Below are 23,710 nucleotides of genomic sequence, written 5' to 3' on the forward strand. Positions count from 1 at the left end.
CCAGATTTCTTTATATAGTGACTTTTATATATGCCATGCCTCAATTAATGCATTGTCCATGTGAAACAATAAACGTCTCACCTTGAATTTATCAGAACACACACCGCCAACAGTGCAGACATGGCAGGTATAAAGCTGGAGTTTACAAAGTTTTGCTTGTTGCTCAAAAGATATAACATTGTTAAATAGTATCATAAACAGGCATTGTAAAAAGAAAGGCCCAATCTCTAACACATGCTGTGTCTCTAATAAATACCTGCTTCTTTCTACTGCTGGGTGTGTTCCTCACATTTTCACATCGGCTATGCAATGACAGTGGTAGCAGTGGTTCAGTGGTAGAGTAAAACAATTAAATTAAACTGCTGTGAAAATACAGTATGCAGCAACAACAAAGTTAAAGTGACACTTTCAACAGTGCAATCAATGTTTGTTTACGTTCCTGTCTGCAAAACATACTACTAATAAACTGCTGAAGTGGAAAACAACTTATACCCCTTTAAAATTGTTTCAAAATTGAGGAAGAAGCCAACGGCTCTGTTGTTGTAATGTCACCTGCTGTGCTGAACACTCGTAAGGAGTGGGGGACACTTGTTGCAGGGACGGACAAATAGCTCCTGGACAATTTTGAAAGCAGCGGAGGATCCGCTTGTTCTGACCTGATTTGCATGGTTTGTCCCCGGTGTCCGATGAGGAACTAGACGGGGAGGCGGCGGTAGACTTGTCCGTGTTGGGGTGTCCCCTTTTTAAGGCGATCCGCATGTTGTATGGCTTCTTAAGGCGGCATTCTTTGAAAATGACGGACGTTTTGTCGAGCTTTCCGCCGTTCTTTGAGAATCCGTAGTGTTTCCAAACATACTATTTAAACGTTGCATTTAAATATAGAAACGTCCTCGCTGCTGCTTGCGTACGAACGGCCATGCTGTTTTACTAGTAGTTGTATGTGGCTCACGGCTTCCGTCCGTATTCAATACAAAACGCGAAATAATGATGATGCATTCATTGCACCCGGGAAACAGCAAATGGGGCGAAGTTTAGCATTACTAAAACTGCGCTAGCATCAAATTTTACCGATATCCACAAAAGCATCGAGATTTCACCTGTCAATTGCATCCGTCCAACGCTGCAATCGCGCTGCACTCCTTGTAATATAAAATTATAGTAGGAAAAACAAAAAAATATAAGGTTTTTGATGATTTTTACTATCTTGGGGTGCATTAAAAACAATAATAAAAATAGTGCTGTGTCGGTCATGAATGGAGGGCCAACGAGTGTCGGTCAATTAGTGGTGTGTCGGTCATGAACGAACGGATCAAAAGAACTAGTCAGAAAGACCCCACCTCCCACAGAGCGAGGCGCGACGTTAGGAAAAGACAGGCAATCACGCAGAAGGAACGGTGAACTGACTCTCCAGCCAAGCAAAGAAAAGCATTTGCAACTGAACGGACTGAACGGGTACTTTAGTGTCGGTGACCTCGTTCATTCCGTTCACCAAAAATCTCTTTTGTTCATGACCGACACACCACTAATCCATACCCACTAAATGAGCCGATGCACGAGCATAGCGCACATGCAAATAAATGCATCGATTAATATCGATTATTTCCCACACCCTTACTATGTTCACTTCTCTGTTTTCACTGATGATCATTGTTATATAGTGGTTACACCAAAACAATAAACTGAAACTTCCACTTTTCAACACTTTAGGTTTTTAAATGAGTGTTCCAAAACCACTTTTGTCATGCAAATTCACTTCTAAAACTGCTCTTAGTTCAAGTGTAAACAGCACCTAAGGGTACAGAAACTACTCAAAAAACAACAACAAAGGGATAGCATGACTAGTAACCTTTAGGCTGCTTTGACATCAGTAAAAGGTCAGTGCCTGGAAAAAGCAGCATGTCAAAGGAAATGTTGTATTTAACTCTCATGATCCATCACGCAGACGCAACCACTTGATCTGCAGGACACTTTTGACTTCTTTTCAGTATGCAACTTCCTTAATCTTCAAGCCGAGTCTTACAAAACTCTTGGACTATCACCAGACGAGTGAAAAGGAACAAAAGCTGACCTGAGATGCCTCTGAATTTCTGGGTCAAACCAGTCCACATCATGAATATTTGCGCAAATAAGCCTCTGCTCATGACAGCATGCTAATCACTACTGTACACATCTTATACACATTTGCTGGTGAGTTATTGCATACCGTCTATGTTAGCTGCTTGTACTGTATGACCTCAAATAAGCCTCTGCTCTATTAGATGACATGCACCAATTAATAATTGGACAGGACTACTAATCACTACTATGGCACGACCTGCTTGTGATGTTTATATACTGTTTTTTCAATGACATAGTATGCCGTATTTCCTCAAATAATAATCTGCTCAAACAGACACCATGTCTCAATTAATATCGTACAGGAACATTAACCACCAACATGGTAAAATTGCTTGCTGGTGAATGTTTGCATGTTTGCATACTTGCCACATTGCCACCTTTTAATATCATAGCATGCCGTATTCCTCAAAAAAAGTCTCTCCATTAATATACGCCACACCTTAATTAATATTGCGCAGAATGAATAACATGGTATTATTGCTTGGTGGTGAACATTTGCAGTCTATCAACTTTTCCGCCTTCTGAATACCCTACCTAGCACATTGTATTTTCTCAATAAATACATGCCCTGCCTCAATTTTGCAGGACGAATAACTAGCCAACTTGCCCAATATCCACATTAAACCTTTGTCATACACCATATTAGAAGTTAGACTTACATATATAGACTCCCTGTCTTGATTGAAGAATGATTCCTTGGATACCATATGCATTAGTCTTTTAAATACACTGCATATAATATTTCCTCCACTCAAACGGATACCACACCTCGGTCTAATAATTACCATCATTGGTATTCCTTTGCGTGTGAACTTTTGCATAGTCTGCTGTGCTGTTTTTAAAGTGCCCTTATTTACGGTATACTATATTCCCTCAATAAGTGGCCTCTCCTCAAACAGACGCCATCCTACAATTAATCTTTGTGCAGGACCAATAATTACCCACATTGGGTTATTGCTTGCTTGTCAAACACAGTCTGCATTCCAGTTTTTCAATTCTCTTTATGACTCTATAACATAATTACTCCACTGACGTAGATTAGACAATCCTGGACCTCGACTATATTTTCTGAGGTAGCGACCTCTGCTCTAGTAGATGCCGTGCCTCAGTTGAATAAGCACAATGCAAAAGGAGTAATAACACTTCTGACCCAAGAAGTCATTTGAGTTCAAATATTTATTCACAGAACATAAACAAATGTGTGCAAATTCAAATTAACATCGCATGGCTTTGCTTGCAGTTTACATCAACAGTAAAGAAAAATCATAGTCCATGAAAATGTGATTAAAATTGCAGTTCAAATGAGGATTTTCTTCCCCACAAGTCTTTTCATACTCAGAGATCCACCCCCTCTCTCTCCTCAGATGGCTGCACATGAAAAAGAAGTCTTTTTTTAGCCGCTCTCACTTCCGGATCAGCATCATTCCCATCTGACGAGCTCCATCCAGCCCGGCCTCCGCACTTTCTCACACATCCTCCTCTGCACAGCCTGATGCAGTCCTGCCCGCCTGCACACACACGCCACCAACGTCTTTCTTGTTGAAGTGTACCGTCATCTCTTGTGTCCAACCTCCTTCACGGTGTCATGACAGCACCCCTACGACACCCCCACCTCATTAGCCTTCTCCCCCTGCAGGGTAGATCCACAATCACCCTGAATGCACTGACTGGAAGGCTGTTCCTCTTAAATCCGGACACACGGGAGGCAGATAGGCCTTGACCTTCTTCTCATCATCATCGTCTGCATCCTCATTGTGATGCATCTTCAAAAAAGGTTGTCATCTCAGCGTTCCGGAAGGGTGATGGTTGGCACCCAGTCGCAGACACTGCGGCTCTGCTCGCAGAAAAGACTCAGCTTGTCCAGAGCGGGGTCCTTCCATGGAGTTGCACTGGGGCTCTGCAATGGAAGAATAAGAGGATGGGTTACAATCATGCACCATAGCATATAAATTGCATCAATATTAAAAATATATATATCCACTTATGTCATTATTTTAAATATAATTTCAGATTTCTTGGAGATATTTCTGTATTTCTTAAAAGTACTTTGCTTCCTTGAAAAAATAAAAACTGAACTATTTAAATGCTGCATGGATAACAGAGACTTGGAGTGATACATGCATGCATGAGATGATGTGTCATCGGACCAGACTGACTCACCGTGACCAGAATGCAGTGCGCGTCTTTGGGCTCGTCGCCTTCGTCTGCTCCCACTAAAACAGCCAGACTCTCGATGTCATTGACGCGCACCACGTTGATGTCGTTATCGAAGCAAAAGGCTTGGATGAGCGTGAAGTGGATCTGCAGGGCGATGTCACACGCATGTTCCTGATCGGTGGCAAGCACGCAAAAAGCCACGCTGTCGGGATCGCTGAGGGATAGGAGAACACCCGGTTAGAACATCCATGCACAAAAGCGATCCAAATGCACAAAAAGGCGTCAGAATACTTACACATTCATGACTTTTGCAGACTCGTACACTCCGACTGTCAGGTAGTCCTGCTTCTTAGCGGCGAGCAGGAGCTCCTCCAGGGCCATGCCAGCACTTTGCACCCTTTTCCACGAAGAAACACAAAAATCCATCAGACAACTGCATGATATCCAACTACCAACAACTAAAAACCCAGATCATTGCCGCTAACACTCACCTCTCATTGTGTTCCATTGTGCTCTCCTGTCCGCGGATCTCTTCAAGAGTCATAGTTAATAATCCAAGTGTGATCGTGACACTTCGGCAGCACAAAGACAAAGTCAAAAATTGAAGGTTTGCGTAATCCACTTGGTCTCCTGTGTTATTCTGAGCTCGGAACAAGCGGTGGGAGGCTTTATAGCAAGACCGGCGTGGATTCTCGGCAAGGGGCGGCCCTTTCCGCTCAGACTTCTCCGTGATTGGTGCACAGAAGCCCGGCTTGGGGAAAGCAAAAGTCCCCCCTCCCTCTGCCCTCCCTTCTTCTACCGGCATTTACTGCTCAAGGTTTGTTGACAAGCCCACGCGTGGAAGGATTACGAATTTTCAAGAAATCGCCCTCCCACCTCCGTTCCTTTTGTAAACAGCACTACTGTGCCCAGAGAATGTCCTGATTAGCGTTGGCCTGATCAATAAAGTGTTGTGTTATCGCATTTAGAATACACCTGAAAGCTTGGAAAGTCCAAAATGTCCATTTGTTAACACTTGTTTACTGTTTTCTTAGTGTAATCACAGGGAAAGCTTTTTGTTGGCCTCCCTCTTAAGTAACATGATCCCAACACAATCCAGCGTACTCTAGAATGTTGTACAATGTCTGTACTTATTTACCGTTTGGCCTCTGGGGGGGCTTATATAACTTGTGCACCAAATGACATTTTCTCAAGTCTCCATACGGAACATTCTCCTATTCGTGGGATAACTTAGGAATAGCGATGATACCGTACACTTACTTTTCCTTGTACTTTCCCACTACAGACTATTAATAGTACATTCAAACTTTCCAGAGAAGCCCAGACGTCCTCCCCTGCGCCAATAAACAGCTTGTTGCCTGTGTATTTGCATCCGTATGCACTCACCCCTGAGCCCGAGCCATGTGTTTACCTACCTGGTGTGTCTCCACCTTACTTCCGCATTGCGTTGGCTTTCCCCGTGACGTCACGTTTACCAGGGAAAAATTACACCCAGCACACGCCAGGCTTTTGTTCGGCTTGCTAATCAGCCGTCTGTTTGACCACCAAGGGCTGTTATTTGAGGCTTTTTAAAACAAAACAAAACAAAACAAAACAAAGGAGTCCACACTTCCCCCTTTCAACCTTTAAAGTTTTAATGCTGCCCTGGGGCACAACAGTTTCCTGGAAACTGTCAAGTGCTGCAGGCTAATGTGAGTTAGCATAATTAATGTGTTACCCTTAATAAGTACACATTCCATTTTATGTATATTGCAAGTCAGGTGACGTCACCTCAAATAATATTACCTTATCCATAAAATGCTCCTTTGACATCAGGTTGACCTTTAATGTATTGTGTTATTGTGCAGAGCTGTTGATTATTATCAAGCGGTACTTCGACTCTTGTCGCCCCCTGCTGGTCATTTAAAACACGACCTTTCCACACAAACTAGTCCAGGCTTGTTGCTTATTATTGAGTCATCACTTGTGACTCACTGCCTGCAGAAAAAAGGGGAAAAAGCTGAGGTAATGTCTAAAATCTAATGCAGAACAGCAGAGTGGACATGACAAAGCAAAACGGGAGCACTTATGAGTAAATAAGTTGATGGAGAAGTGTGCTTAAGCCAGGGGTGTCCAAACTTATTCCAGGGAGGGTCACAGTCAATGAAAGGATGCAAGGGCCACTTTATTTCAAATCTCATCTTTAGGTGAAATATAGGTGAAGACCCTCTCAATGTTGTTATCACTTGTTGACTGACAATAACTTCATCCCAAACATTCCACTTTGTCAATCATTTTGGAAAATACTGTGGTGAAAACATGTTTTGGAATTTACAGTTACAGTATAAAGTCTGACTTTAAGGACCTTATAAATATGCAAAAAATGTTGTTTTGATACATAAAAACTTTATTATAATAGATGTTGCAACACATCTTATACATAAAGAGGTCACATGTACAGAAAAAGCTACAATCTGAGCTTATTTATTCCATTCCTCACAAATCAGTGCCTGTTTCCATTTTAAATCTCAACTGATTCTGACAAAAAGCAGTGCCAATAAGACTTCTATGCCTTTACAATTGACAGTAACATTAAAAAGTATACCAAAAAATGCCTCACTGACAGAACAGGTCATTACATTTTCAGTATCGTTTACTGCACCCCATTTTTTTGAGCAGCCAGAACAAATAGCATCCAAGTTTAGAAGGTAATTCTGCCTTCTACATACATGAAAACATTCCTTATCTTCATAAGTAAAGGGTACACTTCTTTACACGACTGTACACAAAGAACAGATGGAACCCCTTGTTACAAGAGGAACACTTAACGAATCATCTGCATGGTCTACATGGCCAAATGTCCTGCAATGGCTTCACGGTGCATCAATAATCACGTTGATCAAGCAGCCTATTCTTCTATCAAGCAATGCATGAAAACAGCTAATTTTGCTTTGGGGGTGAATTATTCAAAATTATGATATTTTTCTCTGTTGCCAGGTTTCACAAATACATGCTGACTGTTTGGGTAGGTCAACGTTAAAAATGAAAGATCATTAGAGTGCAAATAAAGTAACAGTAGTACATCAGACGGATGTTTGCATTCCCTTCCTGTTTTTACAAATACAGTAGTAGCTTGCCTCTAGTACCAAGAAGATTTGGAATATGGCTCCCTCTGGTGGTCGAAGTAACATGCTACATCTCATCAGACCGGTGTTGCTGTAATATAACAGATGGAGGGTTCCGGTCAATCCAGTTCTCCTTGGGGACCGGCACCTCATACGTCACAGCCGCCACCATGACAGCATCCACAGCCCCGTCCTGTAAGCCCGCCGCCGCACCGCCACCCACCCCGGGCGTCACCTCCACCGCCTGCGACGAGGCGGCGGGGAAGTCGGCCGAAGAGTTGCCGCTGACGGCCGTTTCTGAGTCGGGCTGCTCCACTCGCTGGTAGTCTGGGGTGTGGTTCTTCTTGCCGCTGGCAAAGATGGCATCTGTGTTCTCCACCTCGGCTTGAGGCAAGAGGAGATCCGACTCGTCGTCCTCGGCTTCCAGGTAGGTGACGGCGTCTGTGCTTTCTGTAGGCAGCGAGCGCAACGTACGGGAAATAACTGAAGAGACAGACAGAGCAGACAATAAAACATAAATCTTTAATAATAATAAAAACACAATACAATACAAAAGAACAACGACACACTGGAGCCTGATGGATTGAAGCTGGTAGCAATCGGCGTCATCCTTCTAGCCATTCTTCCAACTATGAATGTACTCCGTAAAGCACATCATTAGATTAAAAAAATCATAATCATGAGATACAAAGCCTAAATTATGAGGTTAAATCATAAATTACAATTCTGAGACTATGGGATACAAATTGCGCATGTGCCACCTTCACTGGAGTCTTTGATTGTATCTCATAATTTTGAAATCTTTTTTTAATAATTTAAATTTTTTTCATCTCATAAAATATGACTTTTTATGTCATAACTTGCCATAATTTCTACTTTCTATATCATAATTGCGTTCCTATCTCATAATTGTGACGTTTTATCTCATAATGTGACTCTCATATTATTATTATTAGCTCATAATTATAACTATCATAATTTTGACTTCCCATCTCATTACGTTCCTATTTCATAATTATTACTTTTTCATCTCATAATTTGACTTTGTAGCTGATTATGACTTCTCTTAATTTCACAATTTTAACTCATAAATATGACTTTTTAATCATAATTTTGACATCCTATTTCATAATTCTGACCTTTTATCTCATAATTTGACTTTCTAACTCATAATTAAATCTTATAATTTCAATTCTTATCTCACAATGATGACTTTTTATAATAATTTTGACTTCCCATCCCATTACTTTCCTATGTCAAAACTCAAACTTTTTATCTGAAAATTATACATCTTTCTAGATGTTAATTTTCAACTTTTTATCATAATTATGACTTTTCAGTGTCGGAACGAGACTTTAATATAAAATAATTTCCCCAGCTTTATAAAAATGCCTTTTTGTGCTAATAAGCATCAAAAGTGTTCATGTCATTCCAGTTGCACTTGTTTATGTAGCATAAGGAACCATATTTGGCAACTTGTTAGGCAGTACAACTATGTGTATATTTGAAAATATATAATTTAAGGTGATATAATTAATGTGAAATTCAGTAATAATTATAAAAATATTTATGGGAAACTGATATGTATATATGATATGTACTGCTGTAACAGCTAATCTAGGCACCTGATTTTCAACTGTGTTCATGAATCAGGCTGCTGATTAAGTTAACACCACGCCCCCAAATAGATACCACCTTTTAATGAGCAGCTAGTGCTTCTCAACTGGTGGGTCATGTAGTATATATACAGTGAAGAAAATAAGTATTTGAACACCCTGCTATTTTGCTATTTCTCCCACTTAGAAATCATGGAGGGGTCTGAAATTTTCATCGTAGGTGCATGTCCACTGTGAGAGAGATAAACTAAAAAGAAAAATCCAGAAATCACAATGCATGATTTTTTTAACAATTTATTTGTGTGATACAGCTGCTAATAAGTATTTGAACACCTGAGAAAATGAATGTTAATATTTGGTACAGTAGCCTTTGTTTGCTATTACAGAGGTCAAACGTTTCCTGTAGTTTTTCACCTCCAAAGATTTTCGATTGGGTTCAGGTCTGGAGACTGGCTGGGCCATGCTAGAACCTTGATATGCTTCTTACGGAGCCACTCCTTGGTTTTCCTGGCTGTGTGCTTCGGGTCGTTGTCGTGTTGGAAGACCCAGCCACGACCCATCTTCAATGCTCTGACAGAGGGAAGGAGGTTGTTCCCCAAAATCTCACAATACACGGCCCCAGTCATCCTCTCTTTAATGCAGTGCACTCGTCCTGTCCCATGTGCAGAAAAACACCCCCAAAGCATGATGCTACCACCCCCATGCTTCACAGTAGGGATGGTGTTCTTCGGATTGTACTCTTCATTCTTCTTCCTCCAAACACGCTTATTGGAATTATGACCAAAAAGTTCTATTTTGGTCTCATCTGACCATAAAACTTTCTCCCATGACTCCTCTGTATCATCCAAATGGTCATATGCAAACTTAAGACGGGCCTTGACATGTGCTGGTTTAAGCAGGGGAACCTTTCGTGCCATGCATGATTTCACATCATGACGTCTTAGTGTATTACCTACAGTAACCTTGGAAACGGTGGTCCCAGCTCTTTTCAGGTCATTGACCAAGTCCTGTCGTGTAGTTCTGGGCTGATTCCTCACCTTTCTTAGAATCATTGAGACCCCACGAGGTGATATCTTGCATGGGGCTCCACTCCGATTGAGATTGACCGTCATGTTTAGCTTCTTCCATTTTCTAATGATAGCTCCAACAGTGGACCTTTTTTCACCAAGCTGCTTGGTAATTGCTCCGTAGCCCTTTCCAGCCTTGTGGAGGTGTACAATTTTGTCTCTGGTGTCTTTGGACAGCTCTTTGGTCTTCGCCATGTTACAAGTTAAAGTCTTACTGATTGTATGGGGTGGACAGGTGTCTTTATGCAGCTAACGACCTCAAACAGGTGCATCTGATTCAGGATGATACATGGAGTGCAGGTGGACTTCTAATGGGCAGACTAACAGGTCTTTCAGGGTCAGAATTCTAGATGATACACAGGTGTTCAAATACTTATTTGCAGCTGTATCACACAAATAAATTGTTAAAAAATCATGCATTGTGATTTCTGGATTTTTCTTTTTAGTTTATCTCTCTCACAGTGGACATGCACCTACGATGAAAATTTCAGACCCCTCCATGATTTCTAAGTGGGAGAAATAGCAAAATAGCAGGGTGTTCAAATACTTATTTTCTTCACTGTATATATATGTAATATACAAGCAATGTTTAACTTGTTTTGGGTTTTTTTTTGGTGATCTTCATCTGTGGGATGAAGTCCCAGTCTACACTCCTCCCTCGCTTATCGCGGTTCATTGGTTCCATTCTCGACTGCGATAAGACAATGTAGTAGTATTCCATAAAAGTAGTTACAAGTAGTTATAAATAGTTATGGCATAGAAAACCTGTTAATCTTCTAAATACAGTTTTTCCCCATTATTAGAGCCCTGTAGACATGAAATAACACCCCTATAATCACCTTTACAATTGTATGACTAAATATAGTAGATATAATCATAGAAAATGAGATATATTAGACATAAATAAGATAACAGACTCGCATGTTAGCAGTTCCTTGTTGTTTTTTTTCGAGTACTTCTCACGGTGGCCATTGTTTCATCAATGTATCGTAATGGCGGCTTTAAATGGCTTTACAGAACCCTGAAGTGGCCGGTGGCCGGTGGCATCCCCCCCCCCCCCTTTTTTTCTAGTCCTCATTTACTTGGTGTTATGACGGTAATAAACATAGAACGTGGATCTAATGGGGGAGCGCTTACTGGAGGAGGGCATGTAGAGCTCCTTCTTCTCCAAGTTGCTGCCAAACGGGTTGACTGATGGGAAGACGATGAGGCAGAAGGAAAGCAGGAACACCTGGAAGGTAGAAGAAGCGTATTGGCGATGAGGACATGGACAAAGTAACACGAGGAAGTGCTATTGTATATCTCACCATCACACAGGTGCTGGTTGTGCTGGCTTTCAAAGTGGACATCTTCACTATGGCCTGCAATTTCCTCAGTTGCTCGACCAAAGAGCTGCCATGTTAAACACAGAAAACGCATGAGAACACATTCGCGGTGTGACTGCGTATGAAATATGAAAGCGGGACTTCTTACATGTTCTGTTTCTGGAGCATTTGGACTTTCTTTTGCAGCTCCACATTGTGCGCCGTGCACACGGCGACCCTGCAGCAAGCAGACGGGTTTCAGTCACTTAATGAAGTCGCTAATTAGTGCTTTAACACTAACAGGCGTCTTTCATGCTAATTAGGAAGACATGGTTTGTATGGATGAGCCCCGTGAGTGAGTGAGAGTGATACCGGATATTAATGTGATGTGTTCTGCATTTGAATGGCAGGTGAATGGGGGGGGGGGGGGTACACAATAAACAAGTGCCTGATTGGTCTTTATTGTTGAGGTGCATCAAAGGATCTGGTCTCACCTGTTTTCCAAGCCGTCAACGTAGACCTTCTTCTTCTTACGACTCTCCTGAGCTGACTGCTTGTTGCGAATCTTCCTCCTGACTCTTTTTAGGGTCCTCTCTTCGGCCTGAGAAGCACAGAGGATGCAGCCTGTGTATGTTAAACTCCTCACGTTTCAATGCATGTTCATGCATCCCATCTACCAAGGGGGTATTCTACCACACAAGTTTAGTGGGTTAGCGAGCCGTGTTGAGTGGGAGGCCGGACCCGACACTCACTATACCCGACTATATGAGGAACTGATGTACTACAGGTGAACCCATGTATTTAGCAATGGAGACTACCTTTGTGAGAGGCATGTGCGTGGGAATCGTCGCTCCTTCTTTTGCCAAAAGACGCTTCTCCTCCTCAGAGAGCACAATCTCTTTAAACTGGAACTGCAAAAGCCATGAGCAGTTCTGTGATATAAAGTTGGGTGTGGATTGGACAGACGACAACATGTGAATGACATATTAACAAACCTCTTCTGTTTTGTTGAACTGCACTGAATCCAGCACCGAGTCCTCGATGGCCAATGTACAAGGCAGCTCACAAGTGAGGTCTTCGGTAAGGTCGTCCTCCATGGCATCGCTCACTAAATCATCTAGTCAGAAAGTCATCATATGTCAGAGATAGAGTCACCGAATTCTTGTTTCTGTACTTCAGTAGAAATACATAAACATTACATGTGCATTTTAATGATGAGGAATTGGAATTGCTTAAATATTATACATAATGGACTTCACTACTTGGCAGTAGCCAGTAGAGGGCGGAATTAAGTCGCTACATTTCAAATACTGCAAAATGGCTTTATACGGGTGTAGAACAGTTGCTAATAGAACTAAGTACGTGGAAGACACATCATGTTCTACCTTTCCAATCAGTTATGCCGCTTCAAATTGAAAAGCAACAAAATAAAACCAAAACATGTCCTAATTGTGAAGCATAAGAGCATACAGCATCTCATATACTGTCTTCATTATAAAGCTTATTATTATTTTGCACAATTAGGGTCACCCTTTTTGAAAAAATAATCCTGTCACTATTAATACACACCCATCTGGTTAATTATGATGATGCTCCTAACTAATGATTATACATACCCAGATCGATGAAGACATCCATGTCTGGTTTGTCCGCCCTCACACTCTGCAGCACATCCAGGTCCATGCATCCACCCTGCAGCAAGGAGTAGCTGTGATCTGCCTGGACCCTCATGGCCTCCGGGTTCTCCCCTTGCAGCTCTACGGCGACCAAGGTGGGTTCAGAGCACACAGGGCTGGAATTGGAGGAGCTGGGACTGTGCGAAATGTCGGTATCGCTGCCCTCGGGACTCGGGCACCCCACTGGGGTGGCGTTTCCCACGCGACCACTGCTGCTGCTGTCATCTGAGATGCCGCTGTCGCTGCCCAAGGGAGAATGGGAAGGACAGAGGGTTTCCATGTTGTCCTCGTCCTTTAACAAGCTGGAGAGGAAGTCCTCAGTGTCCACACCTGTGAGCATCTAAATGCAGAGGGTTCAAATAAAAGGTCATCTAGTTAGACATTGTCTCCAAAGCTATTCAACACATATTTGCTCTGTTACATCACAATACATGGCGGAAGTCTTACATCCTGTTCCGAAAGCCAAGATTCAATGAGCCCATTGGCGTAAGGAAAGAGCTGCTCCGACGAGCCATCCTGTCCATCGTCAAACAGCAACCCAAGTAATTCTGATCCGTCCATGCCTGCTAGGTCCATGGTGATTGACATCTGTAATGTCAAATATTGGCCTGACTCTGTCAATGAGGATGTGGAAAGACTTGATTTGACACAGCATTGACTGTGCGTGCACGACTATATCTTCCAAATCAAAGGAGACTATCACGTTTACAAACGACGGCGGGGTATTAGGGCCACATTAGGGGGGAACAAATCTGAGATTTTGAGAATAAACTTGTACATTATAATATTACGTACATTTAAACTTTCCTCTTGCTTCTGGGAAGGTTTTATTTATAACGTGGCAGCAAAACAAAGCAGTTGAGCACAAACAGATTAGCATGGCTCGCCCTGCTCACTTCTGCCTTCCTTACCTCGGCTCCTCCACATGCCAAAGGTCACATAAGTCCCCCTTGATTGTAATTGACTTTTAACAACTTTAAACTTTAAATCTCAAATTATTATAATACACTCTCATAATAGGGATTGCCTGAGACAACGATAAAAAGGGGCACTTATGTGACATTTGGCTTGAGGGAAAGGTTATCTTATGACTTTTTATCCCGTAAATTTGCAACTTTACCCGAATAAATTTAAGTAGTTATTATAGAAATCTCATTTTATTTTTTTTCCAATGCAGCCCTAATACGCCGTCGTAACAAAGACGGCCTACATGTTGCAACACTGTCAACATGACCTCACCTTCTGAGCCCCGCCCACTACACGCACATCTTTTTATGAGCCACGCCCACTACACACACACACACACACACACGTCTTTATCATCATATCTGACTGCAATGTCAACAAAAAGGCAACATTTAACCATAACAGAGGATATATCGTACTACTGAAGGATGCGTTAAAGCCTACATGCCTTTCTGCGTTAGAAATAATGCAATTAATGTGGGCGTATGCGGTGTCCTGCAAAAACAAATAATAGGGCTTTTGTATTTGCAGGATGACAGTTAGCGTCGACGACATTTAAGGCGAGATGACCCCTTTTATGAGTTAAATTAGTAAAATATGCAATACAAGCTTATTGTAAGAATAGCGGAATTAGCTAACTGCGCATTAGCATGAACTCACAATACAAGCTTATCGTAAGAATAGCATAATTGGCTAACTGTGCATTGACATTAGCATTTACTCGACGAGCACGGTCAGATGGCGGTTTTCTGCTGACATTACGCGATTACAGACAAATCATTTTCTTACCCCCACAAGACAAAAATACCAGTGGTGTGAGTGTATCGAGATTCCGCCGTCTTTGATGTATAGCCTCTTCACACTCGCCGCTGTCAGTCACCCCACTTCCTGTAGAAATCACCTTCCAACGAGGCAAAAAGTGCGTCATGGCGTACAGCAGGAAGTGGTGCGTGTTACGTCACATACGAGCTTCAGGGGCTTGTGGGAAATGTATTTTGCGGTTTCAATATAAATTTTGGGATTTTCCAGTCTCAGTAAATATTATTTAGCGAATCCACTGCGTCATAAACTCTGCTTAAACAAATATTAACATGTTGATTTGACATCACGTGATTTAACAATACAAAATGTGCTTTTAAAACAGCCATTCTGCTCAAATAAATGCATTTATTGGCTTTTCCATACAGGTCAACCTGAGCAGCATCTCACAGAGATACATCAGGTGAAATGTGATGACGACAAATGTAAATCTTATGAATGAAGATAATACATATGTGTAGTGTATCTTCAGATCCTTGCCAGTGCTACGTTGGCTGTATTATGATTACATTTTCTTGTGCTGGTTAATCAGTGTTAGATATAAGTGTTTTGTTAGGAAATCACACATCATGTTTTCATACCTCAGTCTCTTTCAGAAGATGAGACAATTCAGCCGGCAACATTCTCACAGAGACTCATTTTACTTACTAAATGTAAGCTATGAAAATAATTGCAGATTTCATCATCTAAATAAGCTAGTGTACCATGATATTCAACATACTGTAAATGCCTACTGCTGGACAGAAATGCAATTCTTTTAAATATAATCTAATCTGGCCTCAGATATACAATATATCAAATCCATCGTATCTAGCGTAAAACATCAAGTCACAGAATCACACAGAGTTTGGATGTGTGCTGTAGACTACGGTAAACCTTTAAACGTTCCTTTTTAGCCGGTTTTGGTCCAGATGCTTGTGTGACCATCGGCATGCTCTCCACTGTGCGTCTCTTGTGAGCGCCGTGCAGAAGGATTCTATACACTCCTGTGATGGAACTCCTGCAGTCCTTTCCTTGGTTGTTTAGGATATGTTCAGACGTGATTCCAAGCCTCTCCAGTGCTGCTTTTACTTCCCTCTCCTCCACCCCCAACTCAGATGGATGGCTCTCTGCTAGGTGGGATGGGTCCATCATAAACGACTCCATGGGCCGTGGAAAGTCCACATGACGCAGCCAGTCACTGCCCATCATCTGCTCTATGGAGCAGCGGTCGGCCGGTAAAGGCTGGAGTATTCCCCGAATGAGCTTCTGGCATGCGTCTGGGAGCCAGGAGGGCAGACTGTAGGCCCCGTCCAGGATGCATCGCTTCAGTTTGGCCACGGTGTCTGCCCTGAACGGCATGGTGCCGGTCACCATGAAGAAGACCATCACTCCCAGCGCCCAGATGTCCACAAAGACACCAACATAGTTCTCGTCGCGGAAGAGCTCAGGAGCGGCGTACGGCGGGGAGCCACAGAACGTGTTGAGGGTCTCGTCCCGCCGGCTCAGGGTGCTGAAGCCAAAGTCGCCCACCTTGATGGAAGAACTGCTGGTGTAGAAGACATTTTCTGCCTTCAGGTCACGGTGGATGATGTCGTTTTCATGCTGGGGAACAAGGATACTCAATATCAAATACAGTATATCAAAACATCAAGTCTGCTTATCATAAAACCTGTCCTGCACAGTCGTAGTCATGTACGGTCATATCACACCCTTTCCTTCCTTTGTTATATATCTCTACAGTCATAAAAATCTATCATCGGTATAACATACAGTATTTGCAGCAATTGGCTTTTTCGACACACTGCACCATCTGCTGGATGCGTTTAACACTGCTGGAATCTGCTGAGAAAGTTCCGTTTTAACAGTGGGGCAGGATTAAACGACCCTAGTGACGTAAGAACAATGAAAACGCACGAGCCAAAAACAAAATTGATAATGAGAATAATGATAATTATGGAGCACAGTATTTTATCTGTTGACAGACGTTAAGACATTAACGTTGGGCGTTCAGAATTGAGTTTGAGCTTGGCATGGCTTATGGCCTTGTGATCAGCGTAGAATACATCTCATCACTTCTTTGAATGAGACTTCTCAATGTCTTATTTGTATTTCAATTAGACATTCTTGATGCTTGATTTAGTAAAAATATACGGGAAAAATAGTTTGAATATGTATATTTTTGACTAATAAATGGCCACAATCAACTACCAAATGGCATGATTTATTAATTAACCAAATTTTGAAGCACAGAGTAGCGAGGTGTGACTTATGTGAATTATGCAACAGGAGGAAGTTGCCTTTGGGCATGTAACGTATATGAGGAAAATAACACTGACCATGTGCTTAACAGCAGAGAGGATCTGAGCAAAGACAATTTTTCCGTCTGTGTCAGAAAGTTTCCCTTCGGTGGTAATTTTGCTGTAGAGCTCCCCTCCACCGGCGTACTCCAACACTAGGTGTAACCGTGACAACGTCTCCACCACCTTAGGATTTTGGAAGGTGGGAGGGGGCAAGAAATGAGCACGATGTTCTGATGCGTCACTAATTCTGAATGAGAGTGTGTGCACGAGTCAGACCTCATAGAGGCGTATGATGTTGGGGTGATGCAGTTTCTCCATGCTGGAGATTTCTCTGGAGAGTAGCCGCTGGGTCTTTTGATCCAGCTTGGTTTTGTCAAGGATCTTTATGGCCACTTTGTCTGGTTGTAGCAGGGAAACAAAAAAAAGCCATCAGTAGAAATACATTTCATGTATCAAATTAACAGCTGCTTTATTAAAATGATTCATACAGAGGACTGAAATGGACTGAAATGAAAATCATCTCATGTGGCACAAAATGGTGTTGCGATATCTAATTGTGCATCTGTAAGCATTATTCACAGTGGCGTAGTACCTAATAGAGGCATTTGGAATCCAGCAGGGTTCATATTGTTAAAAGACTAAACTATCAATTTGTGCATAACCAGATACTGTAGACTCAAATAACGAACCATTCACAGGGGAGAACACTAAGGGCAAAACAGACTTGGCCCCCTCTTTAGCTCTGATGACACGCCACGGTGGAAAGTGAAGATCCCTAATCAATCTCTCTTCAAGGTCAGCAGACAGACAATCATGCGGATCATCTCAACATTTACTGATGAGTTAACTGCTGCAAAAGGACACCTTTGTTATGTTCCAACTCGGCAGGAGCTGACCTGTTATTTATCTTGTTCTATTTTTGGATTACAGCAGAGCCTCTACAGCAGAATGCCCCTGAGGTTGTAAAACCTGGAAAATGTGTTTGTATGCAGGACATCATGTAAAAGCAGTAGCAAAAACTGCATTTGTGTTTTGCTTTATCTTTGGCTTTGTGTGTCTTTCTTTCGCAAGGACTAGATTTTAAAAAGCATCACCTTGCATAGTTTGTGGCAGAGGGCTTGTTTATGCTTTAAACGGAACCTATTACCCCTTTTCTGACCTATAAATGTAGTTAAAACATTGTATTCTCGTGTTAAGTCATGCCAAAGTTTCAGATAATTAGATTTGCGCATTTGGAAGTGAGCCCTGAAAGAAATTTGGGATGGCTCAAAACGCTCGGTTTCAGAAGGTGGGGCAAATCTGCCCCTTTGTGATGTCACAGAGGAGCAGACTTCCTTATATGGGTGTGGCTGTAAGCCAGATAAGCTCTTGATAAGCTCTCTGCCCTCCCCCAAGCTCTGCGTCTGTGTTTACGTTGCTAGCAATGTCTCGTAAGGCAAAGCCACATTTGTTTACAATTCCTAAAGATGCCACCATCAGGCAATCAGTTCCTGATGCCCTACCAGTAAAAGAAAAACATTTTAATCTTAATTTTAACGACATTTCACACTGGACCGTTTTGTGAACATGGGCCAGGCTGCAGCTGGACTAGCTGACAAACTTGCTGAAGCCTGATGCCTTTCCAACGTTACTTGGACGTGGGGAAGAGTCAGAAAGCAGTAAGTAACAATTTATCAGTGTCCTAACTGTGTTTATTTTGTGTAAGTCATGGAGCAAAAGTGCTTGCTTGTGTAGCATTATAGAATGTGCATACAGGGAGCGAGGTTGCTAATAGCCCGCTAATAGCTAATAATATTGAAAGTCCTCACTGCCTCTTACAACCCCCGGACAGTTCACTATGCTCCCCCCAGGAGAGCCCGCCCCACTATTTTAAAAGCACCGCTAATGTGCTATGATGGCAGCAGTTTGGCCATGGAACATATTATTTCTGCTCCTTTGTTATCCTGCAATGCATTACCTTTGGTGAGTGCATGTATTCCAAGTTTGACACGGGAGAAATTTCCGCAGCCGATCTCTCCTCGAATTTTATAAAAGCTGATCCTTCTGCCCACTGTAATTTCCCGGACCACCCTGTCACCAAATCACACAACAAAATTGTAAACTAATGTAGTGAGGTCATGCACTGAAATGTATTTCGAGCTTCACCTGTCATCCTGGCACATATCCAGGTTGAGCCTCTCCAGCGGAGTAAGACGGCGGACAGTGGTCCCTTCATCATCTGTGTTGATGTCGGAGCTGTCCTGGGTGCTGCAGCGTGCATACCTCTGGCCGTGGGCCACCCCAGCTGTGGCCCCGACAGAACCAACTGTGAAATCTTCATTAGACTCCCCAGTGTCGACCCCGGAAACAGAGCTGTCTCCTGCTGTGGCTCCCGCTGCCCCAGCCCCTGCTTCGGCCTCCTCCGGGCTGCTTTCTGGAGGGCAGATGGCCGTCATCCTTAGAAGGGATACCCGGGGAGTGGAGGAGGACTTAGCTCATGGCTGCTCCTGAGGGTAGACTGCAAATAAATAAATAAAAAACTTGAAGGACCTCGAAGACAACTAATAAATTTATATTGTTATATTGTTTATTTTTCTATATTGTGTATTTTGTACTGCTTAACTGACTCTGTACTCTTGCTGCTGTGCAATACAAATTTCCCCACTGAGGGACGAATAAAGGCATATCTTAATCTTAATTTTAAAGACAACCCTTCCATGTACTGTAAATTTTATATAATACAAAGAGAAGACAATAATTACATAGCAAGGACTACATCAGTATTACCCTACAAATACCACACAAGGAAAAAAAACATTAGTAAAGAGTTTAGCCTCACCTTAAGATATGCGAGTCATTTAGTGGGTGAATCCTGTCGAGCATCATAAAAACAAATGGATGTATTTCAACCACAATGGTCAAAAACTCCTCTCAGATTTAGGCACATCTTGCATCACCAAAAAACAATGCAATACATTTCTAAGCATTTAGAATCCTGAGTGATGGAGAGAAGACTTCCTGCTCACTTGATGCATCAGCGAAGAAGCTGCAGATGGATAAGAGCAAGTGCTATGGGAATCATACACACCAAGCTTTCTACTGAAGAGGTCAGTGCAGCCTAAAAATGGGCTCGTTTTGAGTGGCCACGGTTTAAATAGAACACAGATTGAAGAGGAGGGTTTAGAGGGGCTGGGCTGGTCAGAGGAGGGGTGGCGGCGGAGGTGGAACAGACGATAGTGTCAGGGTGCAGACATTGGCAATAAATCTTGGCACAGATGGCTTGTTTTATTTCAATTTGTAATTCGTACATTTGTGGTGTTAGTAGGCCGGGGGTGGTGTGTGTGTGTGTGTGTGTGTGGGGGGGGGGGGGGGGGGGGGGTACAGATTGTGCAGTTTGCATGTCCGCACACGTCCAGCGCAGGCTAAGGTTGCTATGAGAGCCAGAATCAACAAGACATGCATCCTCATCATTCTTATCCAACCAAGACAACAGCCCCAACTAACCAGACAGTCCTTGCCACTGTGTGAGGTGGTCACAAATATATACTGAGGTGACAACTGTACACAACCACCAGTATAAACGCCTATGGAGATGACTTTCACATGACTTTTTTCAATAATGTCGGCAGTCTGTACAGCCTGCAAAGTTGTATTATAAGTACGCAACATAACCTTGTTGATACAAACATTGAATGGTGGTTTAAGAGATATTCTCTCATTCATCTCTATATTAAAATGAGCCCATGTTAAGTTACGTCTGTGGCTGTGAATCAAAAAAGTGCATCAAACACCGTCCTGAATATGCCAACATTGATCTCAGGCAACCTACAAGGACATATAAAAAGGAAAACAGGCTTGAATACCAGTCTTTTATGTGTGGAATTCTGAAAGGATGTAAAAGGACACAATTTATTTGTCCTGTCGGATGCAATTTCACAATGGTGGTGTCAAATTGGTCTGCACGGAGTGTGTGCAGATGAGCGGTAGTTGTCTTAGGTTGTATTGTGCTTTTGGCTCTTCCTCAACAACGGGTTGCTTGGTGATGGAGACTGTGTCGGGCTGGAGCGGCGACTATTAGGGAGTGTGTCAAGAAAGAGAGCACACAGTGCCGTGTTTGCACTAGTTAAAGAGTCGCATTTAACCTCACGTTAAATACCAGTGTAAGCAGATAGATGGATGAAGACACACAGACACAGACGATGAGCGCTGGAGTATTTCAAGGTGCGACGCCGTTGCGCTTGCCATTTCTTTTAATGAGCCTTGGAAGACTGAAAACATCCCTCTATTATCAGCATCTGAATCTTTGGTAAACAGTGAACACACAATAAAAGCAAGTGGGATTAAAAGACCACCTGTTGGCTTATACATTTTTTTCAAAAGAAAACAATATGATCTTATATATTGGTGTCAACATGAGAAGAAAAGTCGAATGTACACCAGAAAGTGAGCTGTGCTCTAATATTTGTGTCAGATAACTTTCAGGGCGTGCATAAACTTGGAACATTGTACCATGTAAACTTTTCTTCTCATGTTACCGTCACTGCTTTAGTAACCGAATGTACATTTAAGTCTAAGACACAGTGGACCCTCGGATAGCATGCTTTTCGGTTAAGCTCCTAAATTTACGACACGAGTTTTGCCCCAGCTTGCGTGCATGACTTCATTAGAGGTTCCACATCATCTTTAGGCTGTAAAATGACACCTAGTGATGGTTCACAAGCAGTCCATTCATCAGCCCCCAGTAGCAGCTAAGACAAAAAACAAGTGCGGGGTCCTTACTCACCAGACATTTGCTGATTTGTCTGAGGATCCCGGAGGAGGATTTGCACTGCTGAACACACTGCTGGCATCAGCAGCCTCTTCACACGCACTCCACCAATGGAAAACACTAGAGCCCATCCGGCGCAGCTGTGGATCAAAAATAAGTCACTGTTTCCATCTAGACACCATTTGTATTGTCTGTCTTTTGCTTTGCTCTTTTTCCACCACCCCATCTTTACACTGCCTCAATTGGAGCCATCGCCATTTTTACCGCAGGCATGGCAAGAAAACACATTCAGATGCTGAATAAGTGCACTTGTGTAAATATAGACACAAAAGTGGTGGTGCACACATGTGGGAGCCTCTTTCCCACACAAAGCTGGCAGGCGTGTTAATTGAGATGCAAGGTTGACAAGGATTAAAAGCTCAGCCGTGTGACAATGGAGACTGTGGGCCCCCTCTGGAATCCATAGGGGAAATATGTCACAGTCGCACACCTTTGTAAGAAATAGATGATGAAACATACTGCAGGTACAAGCGTCAAATATGACTTTTGTTAGTCTGCACCATATTGAACTCATATTACAGCTGAACCTGTGAGTACAGGATCATGCCTCCTGGACATCCTCTGTCAATTGAAAAGCATGTTATGCATTTCAAAGAGGTCGCCATCAAACAAACACCACCACCAAACACAATAAACCATGTGCTCCAACTAATCAAAAGCATAAAAATCACATTTCCTTCAGGCGGACATCAACGGCTGCCGAAAGGGGGCTATTTTCTGCTTCAAAAAAATATGGAAATGTATTCAGCATCTAATTCAGGCATTTTCTGTAGGGAATTAACACAATTAGAAAAGGGCTTAATGTATCAGTCTCACAGGAAAACTCAACCTACACACTGTATATATAAAGGCAAAGGGTCATATGGTAAAAACTAAAGTATTAAATACTGTAGTGGGGAACGATAAGCTATGATGATAATGTTTGATGGCACATTTAATGTAATTGAGACTGTAATATTATGCATACACAAATAATACACACACCTTGTAGCTCTTTCTTGTGCTTTAAACTCATGTTGAACTAAATATAACAAGTTATTCTTCCAAAAGATAGCATCACTGTGATTTAGTGCCGCCATTAAAAAAAAGTATGTGTTTATAACATCAGCATCAATTAGGTCCATGTAAAAAATGTACCTTCATAAAATTAGCAGCGTTTGTGCTTTCCTCGGGATATCTCCATCGCTGCGGTTACTAAAAAGATAAAAGAGAAAGAAAAAGGTCACAGTGGATGCAGCAGCCTTCAGAGAGCAACAGGTGCTAAACTCAAACTGTTAGCCAGCCAGCTAGCTGAGAAGCTAGCGCTTGAATCACGGACAGTAAACCCTAATTTGATTAGCGCGTCAGCTGATGTTGCACCAATGTGAACGAAATCAACCGTCAATCTAGCAAGGAAGAAACACAGACACGTATACTGAACTATAAGCTTTAAAATATGTTTTATCTAAATGGATAGCATAGACGTGTTGTCTAGTTACAGTGCATCACTAACGTGATTTAACTATGTCCACTCACTGGCTGTTGGAAACTCGAGAAAGCCAGGCACCGTGAAATTACCATGTTTTATTCACACATGCAGATGTTGGAATTTGTTCTAGAATAAGTGCTTACCTTAAAAGTGCTGTAGGGGAAAGGGGTACAATTCCTTCTAGAAACATCTTTCCCTGTGGTCGGTGACATTGACGCTGCAGGCGCAGCGGCTACCAGGTTGATTTTGTTGTCAAGGGGAAATTTGGAGTGGTAGTCGAATCGGCCAATCAGCGCCAGCTTCGGGGTTGCGACTTTCGACTTTAC

The 23,710-nt window shown here is 42.4% G+C and overlaps 3 protein-coding genes across 9 annotated transcripts; all 3 read right to left on the reverse strand.

The window, feature by feature from the left end:
• Window positions 1–3,276: 3,276 nt before the first annotated feature.
• gadd45ga (growth arrest and DNA-damage-inducible, gamma a) lies at window positions 3,277–4,931 on the reverse strand. Its single transcript, XM_058070414.1, has 4 exons — window positions 4,767–4,931; window positions 4,571–4,672; window positions 4,279–4,489; window positions 3,277–4,015 (listed from the first exon to the last, which is right to left on the reverse strand). The coding sequence occupies exons 1-4, from the start codon at window positions 4,817–4,819 to the stop codon at window positions 3,902–3,904; spliced, it is 480 nt and encodes a 159-aa protein (XP_057926397.1). The 5' UTR covers window positions 4,820–4,931; the 3' UTR covers window positions 3,277–3,901.
• Window positions 4,932–6,422: 1,491 nt separating this feature from the next.
• creb3l3l (cAMP responsive element binding protein 3-like 3 like) lies at window positions 6,423–15,022 on the reverse strand. 4 transcript variants are annotated; one of them, XM_058070455.1, is made up of 10 exons: window positions 14,798–14,958; window positions 13,490–13,656; window positions 12,983–13,382; window positions 12,362–12,483; window positions 12,185–12,277; window positions 11,861–11,967; window positions 11,536–11,604; window positions 11,370–11,454; window positions 11,200–11,293; window positions 6,423–7,862 (listed from the first exon to the last, which is right to left on the reverse strand). In XM_058070455.1, the coding sequence occupies exons 1-10, from the start codon at window positions 14,934–14,936 to the stop codon at window positions 7,447–7,449; spliced, it is 1,692 nt and encodes a 563-aa protein (XP_057926438.1). In that variant the 5' UTR covers window positions 14,937–14,958; the 3' UTR covers window positions 6,423–7,446. The 4 variants fall into 4 exon arrangements, with proteins under 4 accessions (XP_057926438.1, XP_057926441.1, XP_057926439.1 ...); XM_058070458.1 differs by having other exon boundaries at window positions 13,490–13,630; window positions 14,798–14,935; XM_058070456.1 differs by lacking the exon at window positions 12,185–12,277 and having other exon boundaries at window positions 14,798–15,022.
• A 133-nt stretch (window positions 15,023–15,155) lies between these two features.
• On the reverse strand, window positions 15,156–23,630 carry nim1ka (NIM1 serine/threonine protein kinase a). Of its 4 annotated transcripts, none has more exons than XM_058070463.1 (9): window positions 23,528–23,630; window positions 23,054–23,110; window positions 21,872–21,996; window positions 19,928–19,960; window positions 19,255–19,606; window positions 19,067–19,179; window positions 17,386–17,507; window positions 17,146–17,292; window positions 15,156–16,411 (listed from the first exon to the last, which is right to left on the reverse strand). In XM_058070463.1, the coding sequence occupies exons 5-9, from the start codon at window positions 19,542–19,544 to the stop codon at window positions 15,656–15,658; spliced, it is 1,428 nt and encodes a 475-aa protein (XP_057926446.1). In that variant the 5' UTR covers window positions 19,545–19,606; window positions 19,928–19,960; window positions 21,872–21,996; window positions 23,054–23,110; window positions 23,528–23,630; the 3' UTR covers window positions 15,156–15,655. The 4 variants fall into 4 exon arrangements, with proteins under 4 accessions (XP_057926446.1, XP_057926448.1, XP_057926447.1 ...); XM_058070465.1 differs by having other exon boundaries at window positions 19,928–20,134; XM_058070464.1 differs by lacking the exon at window positions 19,928–19,960.
• Window positions 23,631–23,710: the final 80 nt, after the last annotated feature.

This window comes from Doryrhamphus excisus, chromosome 4 (genome assembly GCF_030265055.1).
Source record: "Doryrhamphus excisus isolate RoL2022-K1 chromosome 4, RoL_Dexc_1.0, whole genome shotgun sequence".
Lineage (NCBI taxonomy): Eukaryota > Metazoa > Chordata > Actinopteri > Syngnathiformes > Syngnathidae > Doryrhamphus > Doryrhamphus excisus.

What these genes read in the sequence shown, in the direction of transcription:
- gadd45ga (XM_058070414.1), bottom strand. Translation starts at nt 4,819, where the DNA reads ATGACTCTTGAAGAGATCCGCGGACAGGAGAGCACAATGGAACACAAT. An exon ending in TCTGCAAAAGTCATGAATGT is followed by an intron (nt 4,490 to 4,570) that starts GTAAGTATTCTG and finishes CCTATCCCTCAG; the next exon opens with CGATCCCGACAGCGTGGCTT. An exon ending in CGCACTGCATTCTGGTCACG is followed by an intron (nt 4,016 to 4,278) that starts GTGAGTCAGTCT and finishes CTTCCATTGCAG; the next exon opens with AGCCCCAGTGCAACTCCATG.
- creb3l3l (XM_058070455.1), bottom strand. Translation starts at nt 14,936, where the DNA reads ATGACGCACTTTTTGCCTCGTTGGAAGGTGATTTCTACAGGAAGTGGG. An exon ending in GGATGTCTTCATCGATCTGG is followed by an intron (nt 12,484 to 12,982) that starts GTATGTATAATC and finishes CTTTCTGACTAG; the next exon opens with ATGATTTAGTGAGCGATGCC. An exon ending in ATGCTCCAGAAACAGAACAT is followed by an intron (nt 11,455 to 11,535) that starts GTAAGAAGTCCC and finishes TTAACATGGCAG; the next exon opens with CTCTTTGGTCGAGCAACTGA.
- nim1ka (XM_058070464.1), bottom strand. Translation starts at nt 19,544, where the DNA reads ATGACGGCCATCTGCCCTCCAGAAAGCAGCCCGGAGGAGGCCGAAGCA. An exon ending in AATACATGCACTCACCAAAG is followed by an intron (nt 17,508 to 19,066) that starts GTAATGCATTGC and finishes TGCTACAACCAG; the next exon opens with ACAAAGTGGCCATAAAGATC. An exon ending in ACATCATACGCCTCTATGAG is followed by an intron (nt 17,293 to 17,385) that starts GTCTGACTCGTG and finishes CAAAATCCTAAG; the next exon opens with GTGGTGGAGACGTTGTCACG.